Source organism: Zonotrichia leucophrys, chromosome 26, assembly GCF_028769735.1.
Source record: "Zonotrichia leucophrys gambelii isolate GWCS_2022_RI chromosome 26, RI_Zleu_2.0, whole genome shotgun sequence".
Taxonomy (NCBI): Eukaryota; Metazoa; Chordata; class Aves; order Passeriformes; family Passerellidae; genus Zonotrichia; species Zonotrichia leucophrys.
Window position 1 is genome coordinate 6,594,902 of NC_088195.1, and position 13,381 is coordinate 6,608,282.

Sequence of the window (13,381 nt, forward strand, 5' to 3'; positions counted from 1 at the left end):
TCTTTGCAGAAAGCACCATAAAGAGGACACATAGTTTTTGTTTTTCACAGTTTTGTTTCCTGTATGGGAACTTCTTCCCTGGTAAATCCTGGGATGAAAAGGGGCACATGCTGTTCCTCCTTCCTGTACACAAGTGTGGTACAGCCCCCAGCCCTGAGTGCCCAGTGCTGGGTTTCACTGCACAGTTCTCTGCACTTGCTTGTGCTGCTGGGCAGAATTTCTGATCTTCTGCAGCAAAATCCATTTTCTACAAGAAATCAGGATTGCTGCCCAACAAAAACCCTTACTTGGGCTCCAAGCAAGCTAAGCAAGCTTACAGCTGGCTCCCTGCTTGTTAGATAAGAGCAGCTGTCCAGTATCACATTTTTTTTTTTTTGTATCTATGCACATGCTTGACAAAAGAACATTCAGCAGACATTACCAGGGGGAGAGTAAGCAGAAAGTGTGACTCAGGCAGCAGGTTCACTTGACAGAAGAGCAGAGGCTGGAGACAGACTATTCATCATAAACCCAGGCACATGGAACCTGCCTGAGAAATGATGTACCCACACCCACCAGTCACAGCTTTCCTTATAGCTATGAGTGCTCACACAGTCATGGCTTGGAAAAAATAAAGCAATTTTAAGCATAAGCATCCCAACAGTCCTAGCAAATAACCTATGTGCAGGGAATAAAAATCTGCTGTTCCATATTTGGAGTTGTTTGGGATGGAGCATCTGGTGGATGGCACCTTGGAGTGTCAAGATCAATCTTTCTGTAACAAATATTCTCAGTACTAGAAAAATAAGGATTCAAAGGACACAAAAAGCAGAAAAGAGCAAGCCAAGAGAAACATTTTAAAATAGCAGGAAGTTACCAGGATTGACAGAGCCTGAACTAAAGAGACAATGACAGAATAAGGAATCTCCTGAGTTGAAAAGGACACACAAGGATCATCCATCAACCCCTGCCCTGCACAGACCCCCCAACAATCCCACCCTGGGCACCCCTGGCAGTGCTGCCCAAACACTCCTGGAGCTCTGGCAGCCTCGGGGCTGTGCCCATTCCCTGGGGAGCCTGGGCAGTGCCAGCACCCTCTGGGGAAGAGCCTTCCCTGAGATCCAGCCTGAGCCTGCCCTGGCCCAGCTCCAGCTGCTCCTGTGGGTCTGCAGAAGAATGGATTCCCAGCCACTTTCCCTCTCTGTGAAGCAGAAATGTCAGTTGTGGAGCAGAGCTTTCACCCAGCCTCCCTCACTCCTCCCTGCAGGCCCTGCCTGCCACCCTGGGCATCCAAGAGCATGGAAATGCCCATTTTGTGCCAGCTGCTCTCTGCTGTGACTGGGGCTGTACCACAGAGCACTGCAGGCAGGGAGGGTGGCAGCAGCTGCCCAGGCTGGGCTGGGTGGGCACTGGGAGCCTGCTCTGCAGTTCACAGCACACAGGACAGATTTAAGGTCAAGCCTAATTAGAAGGGCACAGGCTAAAGTGGTAATGACAGCTTGGGAAGGACTAACTGTGAGCAATGTGACTGGGACATTGTGGGACATCTTCTGTCACTGCAGAAAGGGACAAGCAGAGGGACTCTGTGCTGGCAGGGCTGATCCCACATTTTATTTTTATTTTGGACAGGATCCTACATTTTATTCTACCAAAATTTCAGTCATAAACATTATGAATTCCAGACAAGAAAAACTGGAGAGGATTAGTTCAATCTCCTCAAAACAAATTTGTAAGAGTAAAAATTTAGGTTTCTAATTCCTTTTCTGTAAGGCTTTTTGGATAAGGGCTTTTGTTTGATTGCTTTCTAAACAAAACAACATTAAAAGCTTCCTTGGCCTGCTTTAATTCCCAATAATTACATATTGTAAAAGTTCCCAGCACAGATATTTTACACTGATCTCTCTCTTGTTTACAAGAGTTCAATGCCAAATTAATTGTCTTCAAAATGAATAAAGTGACATGAATGCTCTTAGTTTCCTTTGTCTGAAGAACAAAAATTTCTTACAGATTATAAGAAACATACTACTCTGAAGCCTTCCAACAATTTCACTGCTTCCCTCATCCAATTTCTTCCTCTCACAGTCTCTGCAAATTCAACAAATTAATTGCAACCTGAGACTCTTCAAAACACACCTCAAAATAAACTTATGTGTTACACTGCCAGCTTCTACATGTCCTGCTTTATGCTCAGCTACCAAAGGGGTTGGGATTTTTAGGTTTAAAAAGACCATTCAAAATTTCTTTTTCATCTGGACTTTGAACACTTTGGAACAACAGCCATAATCTATGTGTCCAGCACTGCTCAGAATGATAAAGGTATGGGAATATTACAGAAAATGAAGAGGAATAAGGGAATAATAATCATGTGTTCATACCCCTGCCTCCTGCAGAATGCAAGCATGTAAAATGCTGACCAGATAAACACAGAAACACAGAATCCCAGACTGGTTTGAACCAAAAGGAACCTCGAAGCCCATCTCATTCCACCCACTGCCATGGCAGGGACACTTTCATTTATCCCAGGCTGCTCCAACCTGGCCTTGGCACTTCCTGGGATGCAGGGGCAGCCACGGCTTCTCTGGGCAACCCGAGCCAGGGCCTGCCCACCCTCACAGGGAGGAATTTTTTCCTATTATTCTATATAAACCTATTCTCTGTCAGTCTGAAGCCATTCCCCTTTGTCCTGTCACTCCAGGCCCATGTAAGCAGTCTCTCTTCACCTTCCTTGCAGGCTCCCTTCAGGTCCTGGGAGGTCACAGTGAGGTCACCTAAAACTTCTCCAGGCTGAGGAATCCCAATTCTCCCAGCATTTCCTCCCAGCAGAGCTGCTCCATCCCTCTGATCCCCCTGGTGCCTCCTCTGGGCTCTCTCCAGCAGCTCCAGCTCCTTCCTGTGCTGGGCCCCAGGGCTGGGGCAGCTCTGCAGGTGGGGCCTCACCTGAGCAGGGCCCGGGGCAGAATCCCCCCTGCCCTGCTGCCCCCTGGGGATCAGCCCAGGAACACCATTGTCTGTCTTGGAAATCAGTAATACTGTGACATTTGTTATTTTTTTTACCAAAATGAAAAATCCTACTTCTCTTTGGAGGCTCCTACAATGTGGGCTGATGCTGTTACCTTCCAGAATCTTGCTTTAAAAAGAGCAACAAGCATGTGACCCTCCACTCACACCTGCAGCAAGTGAGAGCTGTGTCTCCATCCAGCTGAGCAACCCCACACTCATTTTAGCAGAGATTTCAGAAGTTTATAAGGTGAGGTTTCAATTTCTCAAAGGACCCAATAACATTCCCAGGAAAGAAGAGCACAGGTAACAAAGCCTGCAGCTGAATCACTACCTGAATCCTTGTTGTCTCCCATTTCTATTAGCTTCAGTGGTTTAACATATACTCCTATAATGTGCCTTGCTCAGTGAGTTAATGCAATAAAAAGACCTGTTCTGGCTTTAAACAAAATTTAATGCTGAGTGCTGCAGACCTTTCCTTGCTGAAGGATCTTAGGCTGCTCCTGACTCAGTTAAACCCCACACAGCAATAAGTCTTAGAGGTGTGCAAACATTTGAGTTGTTTTGGTCAAACTGCCACCGTGTTTACAAGGATTATAAACAAGGACACCCAGCTAGACAGGTATCATTTATATTTATATAAATATGTATATAAGTCAGGGTAAACCCCTGATTTATGGAGAAAATATATGTGATCTGTGCTGCATGTCTCTTTCTACCCCTGACATGTCCACTAGACTTGCTTAATTTAAAAGCCCCAAGATCATTTCCCTGTGTTCCTGCCATGCCCATGCCTGGGCAGCAGAGCCCAGCCAGCATTTCCCACTCTCCCACCCTGTCCCAAAGCATTCACTGATACAATCCTAACACAGTGACAATTTCACCGGCACAAAGCACAACAAAACTTTAAACTACACTTCTCCTCAGGACCTGTTTCTTAGTATACTGGATATAGACCAAGTGAGTTGATGTTAAAAGTAGTTTAACCTTTAAACACATCATACTCCAAGATCCATCTGTGTTTGCAAAATATTAAGTACAAATAAGTCTTGGCTTACTGTACAATTAAGTATCTGCATTTAAACTTTCTGTGCTGCACATAAACACTTCTGAAATTAATTAAGGTAGCCACAGAAATTATGGAAAAGGAATGAGAGTAAGATGCCAGCAATATACTGTAATGTAAATGCTACTGTGACTGTGTACTTAATCCTTATTTTCCACTACCTTTTGCAATCATTATTCATTACAGCCTAGAAAACAGAAGTTCCTCACCTCTATAATCAGTCAGAACAGCTTCAGTCCTTCATTTCAGACTGATCCAAACACAACAGGCTATTGCCTTCCTACACCTTCACCTGCTTCCCTACCCTCCTGAAGGATTCCTCTTGAACTGGGCCAACAAGAAAAACACCCTGTTTGAGAACAAGCTATGGACAATGTGTTATTTTCAATACATGTGAGCTGGAAGTATGAATTAAAACAGGATCTGAAGGATTTAAAAAAAAATAATTATGCTGACCTGTGAGTCAGCATTTGAATCAGCTTTTTTAGCACAGTAGCTCCAGGTTTCTCCAAACTCTCAAATTCATATACACTGGAAGTAAAACTTTCAGCATGTCCTTAACAACTAATTATATAATTAGTTAACAATAACAACACCATTAATAATGGTAATAGCTAGGCTAGTTATTAAATCCAAGGCTGTACTAAGTCTTACCTGACTCCTTTTCAGCATCTGACTCTGAAACTTCATCTTCAGCTTCTTCCTCTTCAGAACTAGAACTGCTTGAGTCTTTGTTCTCTTCCTCAGTTTCCATGGACTTCAACGTGTCTTCCTCATAAAGAATCTTCTCTTTGCTGCAAAATAGGAATTTTTTAGGACTAGGCAAGCAAGTTGTACTTCTCAGGAAGACACAAACATTATTTCCTACATACAGAATAAGCAAAGGATAAAATCCATCTACAGACTGAACACTCCAGCACTTCCATCATGGCCAATTTGCCATGGATTCCACTGCCAGTCTGACATTTTCTAATTCTGCAAGCATTTTTCCATCCACAAAATTGTGATCTCTCCTTTTCTAGTGCCACACAACACAGCAGTTGGGCTCTTGGGCTTTGTGCCACAAAAAGGTGCAGTTCCCAGCCCAAAGATCTGATTGATCCTCAGCCAGAGCAGGAGCTGGAGAACCAAACACCAATCCAAGCCCTTGTTCCACCACTCACTGGGTATGTTAAGACACAACACAAACTGCATTTGACACAACTAAAACTGCACTTGAGAGTACTAAGATTAAAAAAAAATGCATGAACTAAAGAGCAGTGAATTGTTTTTGACCCAGCTGAGGCCAGCTGCCTGTGAGAGCTGAAGCTGCTCTCCCATTACTCTCTGGGCAGTTTCTTTTCAACTAAGAGGGAGAGACTTACTTGGTGAAGAGTCTGTTTTGAGGCTTGCCATTCATGTCAGCTTCAATCAGCTTATTCCTTGTCTCCTTCTCACTTCGCAGCTGTTCACAGTCCAGGGAGATGGGAGAGAGAGAATGGGGACAGACATTAACCAGCCCTGTCAGCAGAACCCAGTGAGCAGCAGCACAAGGTCAGCCCAGCCTTGTTGCACCAACCACTGCAGACTGGTGTGAGATGCCACTGGGACAGCAGCACATCTGCAGTGGCACTGTGAGCCTTGGGCACAGCACCCAGCATGTCCTTGGAATGCAGCTGCCATTTACCAAAAACTTCAAAGTTTTTATTAGCAGCTGCCCCTGCATGACCAGGGATGAACCCTGAGTGCTGCCCAGAGAGTTGTGGGCTCCCCCATCCCTAGAAGGGTCCAAAGCAGCTTGGATGGGGCTTGGAGCAACCTGGGATAGTGGGAGGTGTCCCTGCCCATGGCAGAGGTTGGAGTGGGATGAGCTTTAAGGTTGCTTCCAGCCCAAACCATTCTGGGACTCTGCTGGAGGTCTGTCCATGTGTGTGTGCCCATGAAATCAGAACAGATTCAGCTAAAAATCTGCTGCTTTTGTGGCTGTTATTGACTTGCTCTGTACAGACAACCAGGGAACTCCTGTGAGGATGGGTCACTTCTTAAATCTCTCAAATGCATAAAGTGATTGCATGGGAATAACTGGGATCACACAGAAATGGAAAGATTTTGTCTAGAGAGTAACGATATTAATTTTACCATCAGTGGCCAAAACAGTACCCAAAAATTGTTTTAGTGCCTTCCAGAAGCACAGAAAGAGCTGAGGCAGAAGTAGGGATGGCAGTTAGGGGCTCAATTTAAAGCTGACTCTGCTGTGTCATGGCTCACCAGGTTATTCTTTTTCTTTTGACAGCAGCTGACACCAGGCAAAGGAAGTAAAAGCACTGTAAATTCTCAATCACAGAATCCCAGAATTATTTGGGTGGGAAGGGACCTTAGAGGTCATTCAGCCCCAGCCCCTGCCATGGCAGGGACACCTTCCACTATCCCAGCGGCTCCAAGCCCCATCCAACCTGGCCTTGGGCACTGCCAGGGATTGTGGGGCAGCCACACTGCCCTGGGCACCCTGTGAAGTGAGAAAAGCTGCATGGATTCCAGGGAACACCAAAAATCTGTGCTACAACATTGTTAAACTGACCCAACTGCTGGAGCACAGCAAAGGGAAGTGCAGGAAACAGCCTGCTCCATTCACAGGTAATTCAGTAACTGGGAAAAAAATCCAAACCCAAACTAAATGAATTGCTTCCAGCATACAAAAATCCCTCCTGCTTTGCAATAATGGCAGCAGATCTTTCAGCAAGGATGGCACAGTGCTCTGCCTTTGACTGAGAAACATATCTGACTAGAAAGCCATTTTGGAAGAGAAATAATGTCATGGAACTGCCTGTTTTATCCTTAACAAATATAAGTTTTCTGGTTTTAAGTGACAGAAGTGGCACATGATAAACACGTGATGATTGGGCTCTTCCACTAAAAAAACATATCCACTAAAATAAAGTGTAATAAAATCTGGATTCTTCTGCTCAGCTCTACACTGACTGAATAAATGGAGAAGGCCTTTATATAGTGCTTCTATATAGAGAACAGGGGGTTGTAGCCCCTGCAAAGCAGCCCTAAAAATGGATGAGCAGTCACCCAAAAAATTCTTCTTTTTCTTTTCTTTTAAGAAGTGCAGTTATCTGCAAAATCCTGGGTAGTGAGAGAGAGAGCAGAATCCAAAACACAACCCTGATAGTATTTATCAACACCTCATTTAGGGAGAAGCTGATTAATTTTTAAGAGGTTCCTGTGAATACTAAGGCTGCAATTTGAGGATGGCAGCAGCTGTGTTGTGATCAGAGCTGGAGTTCTAACCACCCACACTGTCAGTTCCTGAAAATCCCTTCCTGGGTTTATCAGCAGTGCTCCCATTCTGTCTGTTTCTGAACCCAATGTTTTAAGTGATACTTACAGATTTTTAATTCTTTTTCAAAGAAGGTTAGCTTGTGTTTTGGAAGCACCCAAATGAGATAATTGAGTAGATCAGATGAAATAGGAAAAAATTCAATCCAAACTTTCTGGCTTGACAACTGCCCTTACTTTGAACAAGATATATTTTGCTTTCCTTTTTTATGCCAACTTTTGGCTTATAATCCCTTCCACTGCATTATGAAATGGCAATTTAATATCATTTTGAAACCAGACATTTTTTCAGTCCAGAATTCCCTGAAGTTTATAATTTCTTCTTCCTCAATCCAAAGCCTCCCTACTGTAAGAAAGGGAGACATGGTAACAGATCCCTTTCTCAACATTGACAGTGTATTTCCCTGGATGCAAACACAAAGCTGACTTGGGTAATCACTCATTGGGAACAGAGCTCTTTGATGCTACAGAGCCTGCCAGCCAACAAAGCAACTGCAGGGTAACAACAGTTACAAAGATGAACACAAATTCCTTACCAGTTCCCATAATTCTGCATGCCATCACACTACTGACCTCCTTGCTGCTGTTATCTAGATTTCTAGCTATTAAAAATGTTGCTGTGATTAAAGATTGCAAATGAGTAACTAAAGAAAATAGGTAGGCCTCATCTTCCTGCATCTGTTGGCACCATATGTCCTGGAGAACACCTGGGTGTGAAAAGGTAATTGGAAAAAGATCTCCAGAAACTCACCACAGTCTGTTTCTTCTGCAACATTTCTAAATGCTCCACAAGTCCCTCATCAGCAACATCAAAGGGTGTCTGGCCCTGGTCCAAAGAGAGAACACAAGAGGATGTCTGAGATGGCACAGTGGGAATATTCCAGAAAGTCCCATTTCCCAGAGCATATGCTCCACATCCTCCCTCCCCAAGTGGTGAGAGACATTCTTCCACTCCAGAGCAAGGAAACCCAAGTGCCAGTGATCATGGAATCACAGAACCATTCTGGCTGGAAAACACCTCTAGGACCATGTTTATGTTCGGTGAGCAGCTTTTCCCAGGGCACTGCAGCTCCCTGGTTGCTGCTGCTCAAGTCCAACAGCCAGGACTACGCTTGAGTTTCCAAGTTTCTAAAAAGGACACTCTTGTATTGAGAGGGAATGTGATCAACCTCTCCTTATGCTGGATCTCAGGAAAGGCTCTTCCCCAGAGGGTGCTGGCACTGCCCAGGCTCCCCAGGGCATGGGCACAGCCCCGAGGCTGCCAGAGCTCCAGGAGTGTTTGGGCAGCACTGCCAGGGATGCCCAGGGTGGGATTGTTGGGGGGTCTGGGCAGAGCAGGGGTTGGATTGGATGGTCCCTGTGGGTCCCTTCCAGCCCAGGAGATTCCTGATTCTGTGTTACTTTCTCATCATGTATGTAAATGTTCTGAAAGGCTGCCAGCAAGCCAAAAAATTTGGGATCCATTTCCACGTCCATGGGAATTTATCAACTAAAACAAATCAGAAAAAATACTCTAGTGCACAAACCAAGCAGCTGGTTACATTTTCACCAAATTAAAGCTGTAAATGCCATTAATAACCTGGAATCCAATGGCTACAGGTCAGAAAATAAAAGGTAGCCTTGTCCATCTGACCCAACAAGGAGACAATTCTGGGCTGGAAGGAGCAGGTAACACAATAAATACACCTGTGGCTGTTTCAGTATGTATGAATGTATGAATATATGTATGAAGACCCCATACACATCCTGAACACTGAACAGGAAAAGCACCTGATGGCATTTAAACAGAAAAGATTCCCCAGATTTTGGGTGCCAAAGAGCTCACCAGGCTGAAAGGGCTCCTCATGGGGCATTTGAGTTGCAGCAGTTCCAGCACAGCTGGATGCACTTGAACACACAGGGCCCTCTCTTATCACCTCCTCCAGCACATTCAGCCTTCCCTCCTGCCCAGAGGCAGCCACAGCACACCTGGCCCAGTGGGAACAGCTCACAGACCAGTGTGCACATCCCAGCAGGGATGAACACCAAGAGCAGCCCTGGACAAACTCTTGAAAGTTCAAGGGCTCCTCAAGGAAAAACCTGCAACTGTTAGAAAGGAAATGGTTTTGCTCCTTTTCTTCTGTCCTATTTTTCTTCACTCATGTCTCACAAATCTTCAATTTCCTCTTTTTTATGACCAATACATAGAAGAAGGAGGATTTAAAACTGCCAGTTTCTCCTGGGTTCACTTGTTTTCAGTGCCTTATACCTTAATATTGGTATATTATTTGCACTCCAAGACGGTTTCTTTGCTGCTGTTTGATTTCTCAGGGTTACACTAACTCAGGATGGCACAGATCAGTTCCTATCCCTTCCTACAAGCTCAGTGCTAAGGTTCAATCAGGTCACATCTCCCATAATATTTGAAATCTTTTCTGTCTTCTGCCAGTCAAGATTCTTCATTTACTGATATATTTAAATTATCCACTGCACAGGCAAGGACGACTGCAATGACTTTGTCATGTAGATGGATCATGATGTTGGATCTCTTATGAGACCCCAGCTGGATCTCTGTGTCCAGCTCTGGAGCTCCCATCTCAGGAACAGACATGGACCTGCTGGAAAGAACTGAGAGGAGCCCCCTAAACTGACCACAGGGCTGGAGCCCCCCAGCTCTGGAGCCAGCCTGGGAGAGCTGGGGATGTTCACCTGGAGAGGAGAAGGCTCCAGGGAGAGCTCAGAGCCCCTTCCAGTGTCTAAAGGGGCTCCAGGAGAGCTGGAGAGGGACTGGGGACAAGGGCCTGGAGGGACAGGACACAGGGAATGGCTCCCACTGCCAGAGGGCAATGTTAGATGGGATATGGAAAGGAGATTTTGGCTGTGAGGGTGGGCAGGCCCTGGCAGAGGTTGCCCAGAGAAACTGGGGCTGCTCATTCCCTGCAGGTGTCCAAGGCCAGGCTGGACAGGGCTTGGAGCAACCAGGGCTAATGGAAGGTGTCCCTGCCATGGCAGGGGTGGGATGAGAGGAGCTTTAAGGTTCCTCTGAATACAAACCAGTCTGGGGTTCTATGATTCCATGATCAAGCAGAAGGCACCAGTCACTATTACTGTGGCTATAGAATACCCTGCATTAGTTGTGTACTGACCAGCTTGTTCCTGATGTCCATGTCACACAGAGCCTCAGCCAGGATGGAACATGCTTCCTTCACTCCCCAGTGAGCAGCAGCGTGGAGTGGGGTCCAGCCATCATTGTCCTGGACGTTCAGATTAAACCCAGCCTGGATCAGGAGCCTGAGGAAAGCAGCAGCATTGATCTCTGCCCCTCAGGAATGACTTCCTGACAGAGCACTTTCCCCTGCTAGGCACCAAGTGGGCAGCCTGGCTCCATAACAGCCAGGAGCTTCTGGACTTGTTTATTAACCAAAGCAACTTCCCACTTGATGTGCTCAAAACGGTGATGGAAAGGGCAATGAACAAAAAGTGACTTCAATGTAAAACCTGCTGGAACATGCCAAACTGATAAGGTTTCCTTTCAGCATGTCCTGAACTGGGAGAACACCTTGGCTTCTCATCTGGCACTGGTGACCCAGCCTGAACTCCTGCTCCAGCAGAGGAGAGAGTCTGGAGTGGCTCAGCTGCATCCCTGTGCCAGGAGAGGACATGTGGGAACGGGAAAGGGACATGTGGGAACTGGAGAGGACATGTGGAACTGGAGAGGGACATGTGGGAACTGGAGAGGACATAGGAACTGGAGAGGGACATGTGGGAACTTGAGAGAGATGTGGGAACTGGAGAGAGACATGTGGGAACTGGAGAGGGACATGGGTAACTTGAGAGAGATGTGGGAACTGGAGAGAGACATGGGGGAACTGGAGAGGACATGGGGGAACTGGAGAGGGACAGGTGGGAACTGGAGAGGGACATGAGGGAACTGGAGAGGACATGGGGGAACTGGAGAGGACATGTGGAACTGGAGAGGGACATGGGGGAACTGGAGAGGGACATGGGGGAACTGGAGAGGGACATGGGGGAACTGGAGAGGGACATGGGGGAACTGGAGAGGACATGGGGGAACTGGAGAGGGACATGGGGGAACTGGAGAGGGACAGGGGGGAACTGGAGAGGGACATGGGGGAACTGGAGAGGGACAGATAGGAACTGGAGAGGGGCATGGGAGAACTGGAGAGGGACAGGTGGGAACTGGAGAGGACATGGGGGAACTGGAGAGGGACAGGTGGGAACTGGAGAGGGACATGGGGGAACTGGAGAGGGACAGATGGGAACTGGAGAGGGACATGTGGGAACTGGAGAGGGACATGGAGGAACCGGAGAGGGACAGTGGGAACTGGAGAGGACATTGGGAACTGGAGCTCCCGCTTGGTTCTCTGAGAACACAAGGCCACAGTGAGGGGTGGTCCTCAAGGAGACCAAAGGACTGCAGGGAAGCACCAGGGACAATGACAGAGGTAAAATCTGTATGCTAAACAACCCTCATGTGGATTAAACAACCCCAAATGCATGTTTTCAGAGTAGCCCTTGGACAGTTCAGGCAAACCTTCCACGAGTGAACTTGCCTGGGATCTCCTTCCCATACCCTCACTGCTGTGCCCCTTCCAGCCTCCCTTCTCCCTCAGAGGAGAACACTGGTGTTTCACAGCATCTGGAGCTTGAATATTTAACACCATAACAAACACAAAAGGTTTGGTACAGTCTGGAGCTCCAGAGCCATGTGCACAATGGTGTGGCAGTAATCAGGCAAGGGCACTGAGCAGCTCCTGTATCAAAACTATTATCCAAACTGCTTAAATAGTGAATAACATCCCAGGGGAATCCTGCAAGTTTGGTCAAACTGCTCCTGAAAATTTCTATTGTGGGAAATTCCCCCATGCAGAGCCACCATTGCACAGCATGAGGGAAATCCAGCAGGACCCCAACATGGCACCAATGCTTGGAAACTCCTGCAGCTTCACACCAAAGTGCTACTGTGCTAAATAAAACACAGTCACAGCTGTGGGCTTCTCTGTGAAAGAAATTGTAAATTAGGTGCTGAGTTTCTGTTGATTTTCCAGCTGGCAGAAGGGAGAAACAGAGCTGCTAAGAGACTCAAGGTCACAGACAAATTCCATGTCTCATTTAGAGTTAGCTGGCTCCTGGCTGTCAGCCCCCTTAGTTTAAGTCACTAAAGCTCTGGATTTGAACTTCAGCACAGCCACCACATACACAAGAGTGAAACAATGTCAGCTTGCTGTGAGATGTGTTTATCATTACCACAATTAATGCCAAGGAGAGACTTTCCAGAGCTAAGTCATCCTGCACACACTGAACTTTCAAGGAGCACTGGATACACAGCCCTCCCCTGACAGGTGATGGGACCAACACCTCCAGCTCAGAGATGTTACATTTCTATTCATGTGAGCTGTGTTAGATTCCTGTTCTTGGGCACAGTACAGGTACAGCCAGCTCATCACTCAATTATAAGTTCTAATGACTGAATACAAATCAGAAACATGAAGTACAGTAAAATGCTTGGGCTTGATATGAAACAGCTCTCTGACATCAAGTCATGCCACTTAAAATTATGAAACTTAGGATCAAGATAGATGAACACTTCCAGAATGGATTTTAACACAGGCAACAGAGTAAGCTTGTGTGCTGGTTACACAGCCTGGCTTTTGGTAGCAGGCAGGCCACAGAGGTGGCTTCTGTGAGAAGCTGCTGGAAGCTTCTAACATGTCTGGAAGAGCCAGTCCCTGATGGTTCTGACCTTGGCTGCTGGCCAAGGCTGGGCCAGTTAGAGAGGCTGGTGACACCTCTGTGACAGCAGATTTAAGAAGGAAATCAAAACAAAGTGGGCATGCACAGTTTTTCTTCTTGTCAGAGAAGAGGAGGTGAGAACATGTGAAGGAAACAACATGGAGACACCAAGAAGAATGAGGGGAGGAGGTGCTCCACACACCAGAGCCAAGATTCCTCTGCAGGCTGTGGTGAAGCAGCTGTGCCCTGCAACTAATGGGGATCCATGGGGGATACAGAGATCCA

At 46.5% G+C, this 13,381-nt stretch overlaps 1 protein-coding gene across 3 annotated transcripts in view; it reads right to left on the reverse strand.

The window, feature by feature from the left end:
- The window catches only part of PPP1R12B (protein phosphatase 1 regulatory subunit 12B), a 137,547-nt gene that overhangs the window by 81,935 nt on the left and 42,231 nt on the right, over positions 1-13,381 (reverse strand). For all 3 annotated transcript variants that reach the window (XM_064733337.1, XM_064733339.1, XM_064733340.1), the window contains exons 5-8: positions 10,489-10,633; positions 8,115-8,189; positions 5,407-5,486; positions 4,697-4,836 (exon numbers count right to left, since the gene is read on the reverse strand). In XM_064733337.1, the coding sequence (XP_064589407.1) occupies positions 4,697-4,836; positions 5,407-5,486; positions 8,115-8,189; positions 10,489-10,633 (440 nt within the window). The remainder of the gene's footprint in view (positions 1-4,696; positions 4,837-5,406; positions 5,487-8,114; positions 8,190-10,488; positions 10,634-13,381) is intronic.